Source organism: Pinus tabuliformis, chromosome 5_2, assembly GCF_031772625.1.
Source record: "Pinus tabuliformis cultivar Carrire ecotype Pingquan chromosome 5_2, CPIR1, whole genome shotgun sequence".
In the NCBI taxonomy this organism is placed as follows: Eukaryota; Viridiplantae; Streptophyta; class Pinopsida; order Pinales; family Pinaceae; genus Pinus; species Pinus tabuliformis.
In genome coordinates, this window is record NC_142306.1 from 788846294 (window position 1) to 788856420 (window position 10127).

The window sequence follows — 10127 nt, forward strand, 5'->3', positions numbered from 1 at the left end:
ATTTCACCAGCATTTACCCTCAAAATGTTGAGCTTCTAACCTCCCTAGTCCTCACCCCAATGCCTGTATTTATAGTGCAATGGAGGGAAGTTACTAGGTCCTCCTTCAAAGGGATAAAGCCCTCCTTCAAAGGGATAGCTCCTTTAGTCAAGGGATTAGCTCATTCTCTTTTGGGATGCATAAACCACCTCAGAGCGAACAATCCACGTCAAAATTCCTTCTAGAAAACTCTAGAATTAACCCAAAGTGAGTTTTTTAAGATAAAAATTGCGCCTTTTGACTTTCACAGAGGTCTACACCTGCACCGTTAGGAACAGAGCGGGTAGGTATGTAGCTTTTGTACACAGAAGGTGCGGGACCGCAGGTAACCATGGGAGAAAGTGCAGAACCAGAGTTACATTGAATTTTAATGTCTTTCTCCCACTTCCAAAGCTTGATTTGAAGAGCTGAGGTCTTACACTTGCTTAGGAGGACAGTACAAGTGATGATAGACCCATACTGACTGCAAATAATCATGGTGACGATATTTTTGTGTAACATGGCTCTTTTTTAGCAATTTTTCCATCCTATGTGAGCTGATGATAGAGGGAGCTCCCGCCTGGAGTCCACGGAGGGTATATGTGGAGTTGTTTTGCTTAAAGCTCATATATAACTCCTGAAAATCCATTGTGATTGGCCCAAGAGTGCGAAGCCATTCAGCACCGAGGACAATGTCGCACCCTCCCATGTGTATGGCAAACATGTGGATCTTCAACTGATAATCCCCCATTTGAAGTTTGACATTTTCACAGCGGCCTTCATATTTCATTGTTCCCCCATCCGCAATTTGGACTTGGAAGTTAGAAACTACTCGTACAAAACAATGCACTGCTTCCGCGACTTTTTGATGGATGAAATTATGTGTACTTCCACTATCAATCAAGACTACTACTGGGCGATGTTTAATAAAACCTCTGATTTTGAGAGTTTGAGGTGAAGAAATCCCTGCCAAAGCATGCAGCGAAATAACTAGTTTGTCAGGGACATTGTCCTTCTGGTTGTCTTCTTCTACCTCCTCCGATTCCTCAAGTGGTGGGGCTTCCTCTGATGAGCTGTAATCAGTGGCATCAATTTGAAAAAATTTAGGCTCCTTGCATTTATGACCTGGGGAGTATTTTTCATCACAATAGTAACATAATCTTTGTTTTCTTCTTTCGGCCATTTCTGCAGGTGACACCTTTTGAACCTTAAGTGTTTGAGTCATGCTGTGAGCCTGTGGGGGGCGACCCTTGGTGGTGAAATTTGGGCGAATGCACTGGGCTTCTAATGCACGTTCCACGTTACGAGCTACCTTGCAAGCCTCCGACTATGTGGGAGGGTGGTGTAGTCAGACGTTGGCTTGTATGGCCTCTTTAAGACCACTGATAAAACATTCCGTGTAGAACGCATCTGAGAGATCCCTAGTGCGGAAAGATAAGGCTTCAGAGACTGTAACATATTCATCCACTGTGTCAGTCTGTCAGAGCTTAGTGAGATGACCCAAAAAAGAAGATTTCTTGGTCAAAGCGCTCTGTAAGAGCTTTTTTGAAGGTGGCTCAAGTCAGAAAACTTCCATTGCAACGTTGATGCCATTCCCACCATTGCCATCTTGAAAATTCCAAGTACATGCTCCCCACCATAAGCTGAGTCTCATTATCTAAGATGTTATTCAGATTGAAATACTGCTCCATTTGTGCTATCCATGCAGCCGGGTGAGTACCATCAAATTTATGCATATCCAGCTTGGGAGGTCGCGGACAGGATCGTTGGTGGGTGCCCCAGAGGTGAAGAGAGCGGCTAGACTCACCCTCACTGTGTTCATTGCCAATATACGCATCCTCGTGGGCTTCCTCCTTGCCTTTAAAGAGTGCGTCAATTATTCTGTCAAGCTGAGATTGGATGGCTTGCAAGGATTGTTCAAGTTTTTCGATCTTCTCATTGGCCATAGTTTGAGCTCTAGTTTCTACCATGCACCGATCCTATGTACTTGAAATTTGGGACAACCCGAATTTTTTTCACTGACAATTGAATGGTACCACCTTGCTCAGCTCGTCGCCCTGATTCTTATGGAGTAGATCACCAATAAGCACCCCGGGGGGTCTCAGACCTTTTTTTTTTTTTTTTTTTTTTTTTCTGAAAACTCCTAACGGAGTTTTACTCATTTCTTAGGAATACTGCAGTAGTCGAATCCCAAAAATGTCAATGCTGCCAAAAGTCCTGGGAAATCACACACCGGTATAGGAACCCCACACAACTACTCAGATCTGGTGGATCTGAGAGATCTGAATGGCTGATCGGATAGCTCTGAGCGGCGGCACCGACTACTGCTGCGGATCTAATGTCTGCTGCTGCTGCAACCCCACTTGCGAGATCTGATCTGGCAGAGATTATGCGTGATCTCGAGATAGAAAAGGGAAATATGGTCTCGAGGAGTGTCAGGTGCTACAGATCACAATATACATAAGGGTCTGACAGTAATACTCGGCCCAATGTTTCAGGGCTCTAACTAAGGAGGATCAACAGTACCCTTAGTCGTACAACTCGACTACCCTATCATACGGGCGAGTAATCTCCGAGTGTTGTTCTCGGTGTACTGTAGTAGCAAGACGGCCCACGGTTTATCTATGGCGAGGTTTCAAAGGAGCTACGGGGCTTCCGATATACCCAAAGGGTACTTGGAAGACAGTCCATGCGCGGTTCTGTCTAATGCACTACTACTCGAAGGGGTACCCACAGGGGTTACAAGGGAGTCCAACAAGCGTGACCACCTCTTGTATTTCCTGCGTGCATGCCTCCCCAAATCCACAGGTTTATGCGCTCAATGACAGATCCCGTGGTTTAAAGACGCCGGAACACATCTCTAGCCAAAAAAAAAATTGCTAAGAAATGGAGATCCCACCGGCCCTGGAAAGAGCTCTGATACCACTTGTTATGCTCTTAACCTACAAGACGATACTGGAATACAGAATATGCGAAGAAATATACCCAGAACTTAAAATAGTGACAAACAACAGCAAGTATTTTATTATTCAGAAAGCAACATTCACTTGCCTCTTCGAGGGGGCAACCTCCAATAGAGCAGAGCTCGATTACAAAATAAGATACGATGCTCCTCGCAGGGAGTCTCTATCCTTTATATATGACTCATACATGCAATACCATGGTTCTTATTAATACCATCTATCTAATACCATGGCCCATTTGCAACTAACTGTGGTCCCGTCATTAATTGCGGGTTAACCACTTACAATTATTAATATGGGCTTTATTGACTCCTTACTTAACTATAACTATGACTCCATCCTACTACATGAATAAGGGGGTTCGGGTGCGACCCTAAAACATACCACCAATACAAGAAAATGAACAACAAATTCAGGAGCATGAAGAACAACAAGTGGAAAATAATGAACAAAAAGAAGAAGGATTCTTGCAAGAACCTTTACAGGAGATTCAACCTGATAATGCACCACCACAGTTGGTTCACAGATATTCTAGGTCTCATAAGTCTTCACAAAGGTATCCTTCTTCAAACTATATTTTTGTTGACTGATGAAGGTGAACCTAATTGTTTTCAAGAAGCTTGTAAAGTCAAGCACAGTAAAGAATGGAAGAAAGCAATGGAAAAAGAAATGAACTCTTTACAGGAAAATAAAACTTGCAAGTGGGTAAACCTCCCGAAAGGTAGAAAGACTCTACAAAACAAATGGGTGTACAAGATTAAGCATGAAGGTGACGAAAAGAAGGAGAGGTATAAAGCAAGACTGGTGGTGAAAGGTTTTGCCCAAAAAGAAGGTATTGACTTCACTGAAATTTTCTCACCTATTGTTAAAATGTCATCCATTAGAGTCATTCTTGGTCTAGTTGGTGCTTTAGACCTAGAATGTGAATAGTTAGATGTAAAAACTGCTTTCCTTCATGGTAATTTGGAAGAAGAAATTTATACGGAGCAGCCAAAAGACTTCATTAAAAAAGGTAAAGAAAGCCTTGTTTGTAGGTTGAAGAAGAGTCTCTATGAGTTGAAACAGGCACCTCGACAATGGTACAAGAAATTTGCTTCATTCATGTTGGAACATGGTTTTCAGAGGTTGGAAGCTGACCATTGTGTTTATATCAAGAGGTTTGATCAAGGAAAGTATATCATATTATTGTTATATGTGGATGACATGTTGATTGTTGGGCATGATAAGAATAAGATCAATAGGTTGAAGAAAGATTTGGGTAGCAAATTTGCAATGAAGGATCTGGGACCAGCGCAACATATATTGGGCATGCGGATTATGCGTGACAAAAAAAACAAAAGGTTGTGGCTGTCACAGGAAAAATATATCAAGAAGGTGCTTGACATGTTTAATATGAAGGATGCCAAGCCAGTTGCTACACCCCTTGCAGCCCACTTCAAGCTGAGTACTGAATTATGTCCTAGTAATGACAAAGTGAAAGAAGAGATGAGCAGAATTCCTTATGCTTCAGCAGTTGGCAGCTTAATGTATGCCATGGTATGCACACAACCAGACATTGCATATTCAGTGGGAGTAGTGAGCAGGTTCCTTACCAATCCCAGACAAACAACATTGGCAAGTAGTAAAATGGATTTGAAGTTATCTCAAGGGTACTAGTCATTATTGTTTATGTTTTGGTCATGATGAAACTGTGCTTGAAGGATTTATAGATGCAGATATCACTGGAGATATGGATACCAGAAAGTCCACTACAAGTTATTTGTATACATTTGTAGGTGCAGCGGTGTCTTGGTTGTCAAGGCTACAAAGAATAGTAGCGCTCTCTACAACAGAAGCAGAGTACATAGCTGCAACAGAAGTTTGTAAAGAGATGTTGTGGATGCAGCGATTCCTAGGAGAGATAAGAATAACGCATGACAAGTATGTGTTATATTGTGATAGTCAGAGTGCCATTCACTTGGCGAAAAACCCAACATTTCATTCAAAAACCAAGCACATTGACTTAAGGTACCATTGGATTCGGCATGTGTTGGAGGAAGAATGGTTATCCTTGGAAAAGATCCATTCAGATAGGAACCCTGCTGATATGCTCACTAAGATTCTACCATGAAATAAACATGACTTATGTAGAAGCATGGTAAGACTCTGTGTGACTTGATGATTCTTATTTGGCTTCAAGTGGGAAAATGTTAAGTGTGAAGCCAAATTCACAGAAGATTCTAGATTAGATCTTTCTAGATCACTAAGATTCTAGATCTTTCTACACCACCATTAGTTTCTAGAATCACATGCGGGATTCTAGATCCTCCTACACCGCCAATGGTTTCTAGATCATTTCAGATCTCCATTTGAATCACACACGATTCTAGATCCTTCTTTTGCCTCTATAAATTTGTAATTTCTCCTGCCAAGGCAAACAAGCCAAGGCCCAAGCCTGTTATGTAATGCAAAGTGATTTCTATTCTCCAGTGATTGTTTTATCTATTCCATTGTCTCTGACTAAGTAATCTTGTTATTTCTCTATTTGTCTGTCTTTATGAATTATTCTCTGTTATTGCCATTTAAGTTTCTGAGTATAAATCCGCTGTGCGTTATGTTTGCTCCGGTTTAACACAACACACAATAGTTTTGGAAGATGAAAAACACGGCTCTCATGGATTTACGACGGCAAATATTATCAGTGAACCATCCGCTAGTGTTTCTACATAAAATAGAAGCATATACCACACATACATCAAATCGAATGCCCCACAGATTTCAAAAAGTCGCGTATTCAATATTCCGCGGTTTCGTTGTCTTGCAATGCGAGGATTTTCCGCGAAGGAGAAAAAAATACAGAAATGGCCAACCGATTACCGTATTTCGGCTTGATTTTTGATTAAATTACTTTCTTGATCTTTCATAGAGGGGAGGGGGTCCCTGTTCCATCTGAATCTGTGAAATTGTTAATGACCAGACTGATGGAGGAATAACAGAAATCCCAAAAGAATATTTAAATATAAAACTAGTTCGAGTCCTTAAATATTTAAGACATATGGCTGAAATTAATACACAATGCCACAGTTCGAGTCCTCAAAGCTCAAATTGTTCCATAGAAGCAGAAAAACAACAAGATTTGAAGATAGGCTTTGATGATGACGGATGACAGATATTAGATGGGTTTGGTGAAGAATTCAGAAGATCGGTGTCTACCAGAGATTTTTCCTCAATCTCAGTGAAAACCAAGTGAATTTAGATGTATAGCTATATTTTCTTTTCTAGTGACAATTTTGCATTTTATGTGTAGGAGCATACTTCTCATGCCTGGGGCTTAAAAAACATTTTTGTATAATGCAAATACATTCGCTGATGAATAGGTTAATTTAACGGAGAAGCAAAAGCTTTGGGCACTTTACAATGAAATTAATATTCTGTGTATGGTGTTTTTTTCTTGGAATGATTTTGGTAATATTTGATGTATTTGATCCCAAATGTATTATTTTGTTTACTTATTTTTCCAAATTAATTAAAATGCAATTGATATTCACATTTTTCTACAGAACATGTTATGTTTGCTTCAGATTTCAATGAATGAACAGAACATTCTACAAATTCATTCTTATGTTTACTTATTTTTCCAAATTAATTAAAATGCAATTGATATTCACATTTTTCTACAGAACATGTTATGTTTGCTTCAGATTTCAATGAATGAACAGAACATTCTACAAATTCATTCTTAATGTAGAGGACTCCACGGCCCTTATTCACGGATACAATATAATGGGACATATGCATCATATCTACAATATATAGTTTGATAAAGGAGAAAATCTGTGACCTTGAAGCTCTGTTTGAGCAACGAATATAAGCTTACTGATATAACAGTATAAGTTTATTGATATAACAGTATAAGTTTATTGATAGCATAGTCTAATCAGATTGTTTTTTGTTTTGAAAACCATGAAAATTCTGATAATATTTTGATAAATTTTAGTTACAGTTGTTAAATTTTAAGATTTTGGATGCTTTAAAAGTTTTTGATGGGGTTGAATTTATTTCTATTTTTTTTTATAGGGTAAAAAAATCTATTATAATTCAGTTGTCAAAACAACAGTGAGGACAGTTATTTGTGGCTACTATCTGCCAAGGACAGTTATTTCTGGCTGCGATCTGCCAATGCAGAATGTAGAGTGACTCATCAGGGTTATTCAAGGAAAACCACTCCCCCTGGAATAATCAGCTGGTGGTCTGTAAGAGGCAAGCTTTCACTCTTGCCTAGTAAAACAAACTCTTAGCCAAACAAAAGCAGTTTTAAAGCATATCCCAAGTCCATTATCAATATCATTTATAAACTAGACTCTTTCACTCCAGCCTAATAAAACTAATTCTAAACCAAACAAAAGCAATTTTTAAACATACTCCAGACCCATTATCAATATCATTTATCCTAAAAAAAAAATTAAAAAATCAATAAATAATACAAGTTCTTACCAACGTTGCTACTGTAAAATATTTCACGTCTTTTGTAAACACTGAGAGCATATACATTTGAAATAATCACCTACGGCAGCGGCTAATGCTCAAGAATCGTAGAAAAAATAAAGGGTGTATTTTTTATTCCTACTGCAGCGGCTAATGATCAAGCATGGCAGAAAACATAGAGAGTAATTTCGTATTTTAGGTTCCTTATACCCGAGGAATGGATCATTCCCTATACTATAGATTTCTAGTGAGTATGGACTCTTATGTACCTGGTAAATAAGAACAAATTCAAATATAACTGTAAAACACCCGGATGTTAAGACCACTTCGAGTACTGACGGGAATTCAATATACAATGTTCTATCAGTATTTTATTTATCTCTACTCGACAAAATATGGTTGCCACACTCTACTGCTCCTGCGCCGGACCATTATTTTCAACATCGAATTGACCAGGATGATCTGTTGGAGAGGCCTGAATTCTTGCTTTGTCTCTGCTCAACATCCTCGAAAGCGAGCGAAGGAGATTAACAGAAGATCTGGAAAACGATTGAGAACCATTTGGCGAGCAAAGCTGATGGGCTTCGCGACGAAACGAAAAGCTATGGGTTCGCTTGGGTATTTCAATGCCAATCTGAGGCACCATTAATGCTTTTCTTCCACCCGAGGTTCCCTCATCCATCTCTGCATTGATTTGCTTCTGCTTATCCCAAGAGAATATATTTGTGGGGTTCTGCCGATTATCATCTTCTCCAGAACTTGCAGTCGGCCCTTCCTCCGAATTGCGATTATCAGCGGTTCCTGAAGGAATTGGCTCTGGGATTGTAACCCAAACTTGCTCTGTTCTAAGGGATTCCAGAATTGGGTGTAGGGGTTCGGCGCGGGTTCTGCAAAGGGGGCAAGTGGAATGCGAACGAAACCACATGTCAATACACTCGACATGAAAATTGTGCCTGCAATTGGGCAGAAGCCGAGCTTTCTCATTCTCCTCGAATTCGCACAGACACACTGCGCACTCCAGCCCATCTGTGAAATCCTGTGATTTATACACAAAGATGGGCAGTGTCTCTAATACGGCAGATTGCAACCCCACGTTCCGCAGCCACGCCGGTTCTTCTTCTATAAAATTAAACCGACTACGGATAGAAGATGATCTCCGTCGATTCCGGCTGGGGAATCGACCAGACCGCCTCCAAAACCATCTGGCATAAACGTGCAGCAAAATGGCTAAACAAATAACAACCATAAAAACTAGTATGCCAGATAGCATGATTTTACCATTGATGTCATTTTTCTGCTCCTGGTAATCCTCATTGATGCCTGCATATGCGGGCTGATCTTCGGCATCACCTTGAATTGGCTGTGGGTAAAATTTAGGAACATCGCCCCAGTTGGGGTCGTCATCATCAGGCATGCGATTTTCACCACTGCCCGAGCTAGCATATTGGGGCTCGCCATCGTCCTGAGGAGGGTAATTAAAACTACTCATTTTCATCCTGTATCAAATCGAAACCACAGAATTTTCCTCTGAAATCTCTTTCAATTAGCCGTTCTGAGCTCCTCAGCCCAAGTAAGTCTTAAATATCATGCCCTGCAAAAATGCCAGGCTGCAACTTGGTTTCAATTTTCTCCAGTGGGAAGCACTTCCGATGAATATATGAATCCGAAAACTCAAAAAGCTTCTGAGTTCCGACGAAATCCGTCCAGGCGCACCTTCCTTTTACAACACGCAATGGTTTTCGAATGTGAAAAACGCTGCGAGGACGGATTGACGGCTGCAAAAACTACGCACCATATACATTTTTACGTTCTTAATCAGTGAACCATCCGCTGATTTATATAAGAGCATATACTACAACACACGTCAAATCGAATGCCGCACAGATTTCAAAACGTCGCGTATTCAATATTCCGCGGTATTGTTTTTTTTCCACTGTATTCCGCGGCATTGTTGTTTTACAATAGTGGGATTTTCCGCGAAGGAGGAAAATTGACAGAAATGGCCAGCTGATACCGCGTTTCTGCTTGTACTTTATTTTCGCAGTTGCTCGTCGCGTTCGTCTACAGACTTTGGAACACGGAATGTGTCGCGCGGCAGACGGCAATGACAGACGACAAGTGAAAGTCACGTGAAACTACCCGAAATTTTAGGAGCAGGAAGTTTCGCCATAAAGAGCGAAAATACATTTTAAAGAAAACTTTCGTCCTCTTAGAAATGGATTAAGATATAAGTAATCAAAATTATAAAAGCAATTATCTTTTTAGTTAGAAAATTTATTTTAATATTTTATTGAAGTTTTTAAAATGGAGAAAAATAGGTAGAAAAATAATGACTCATATTTTTATACAAGAAAAATATGCCAAATAGAAAAAAAGGATATGGAGTTTCTTTCGGGAAATATTATAAATAAAAAAGTTATTGCTTTCACTTTTATACATGGAAAAGGTCTTAAAACCCATAATAGTTGATGACTCTATGGTTATTTTATGATATTTTTCTTATCATTTCTTTTCACATACTTAAATAGACAAATATTTTTATTAAGCAATCATTTTAATGAAAAATAAATTCAATTATTTTAATCCTTTAAAGGTCTAGATAGAAAAAGGAATATGGAGTTTCTTTCGGGAAATATTATAAATAAAATAGTTAATTGCTTTCACTTTTATACATGGAAAAGG

The 10127-nt window shown here is 39.5% G+C and overlaps 1 protein-coding gene across 1 annotated transcript; it reads right to left on the reverse strand.

Annotated features, from left to right (window-relative positions):
• Window positions 1–7759: 7759 nt before the first annotated feature.
• On the reverse strand, window positions 7760–9233 carry LOC149161660 (RING-H2 finger protein ATL2-like). Its single transcript, XM_089435543.1, has one exon. The coding sequence runs from the start codon at window positions 8938–8940 to the stop codon at window positions 7855–7857; it is 1086 nt and encodes a 361-aa protein (XP_089291669.1). The 5' UTR covers window positions 8941–9233; the 3' UTR covers window positions 7760–7854.
• Between the last annotated feature and the right edge of the window lie 894 nt (window positions 9234–10127).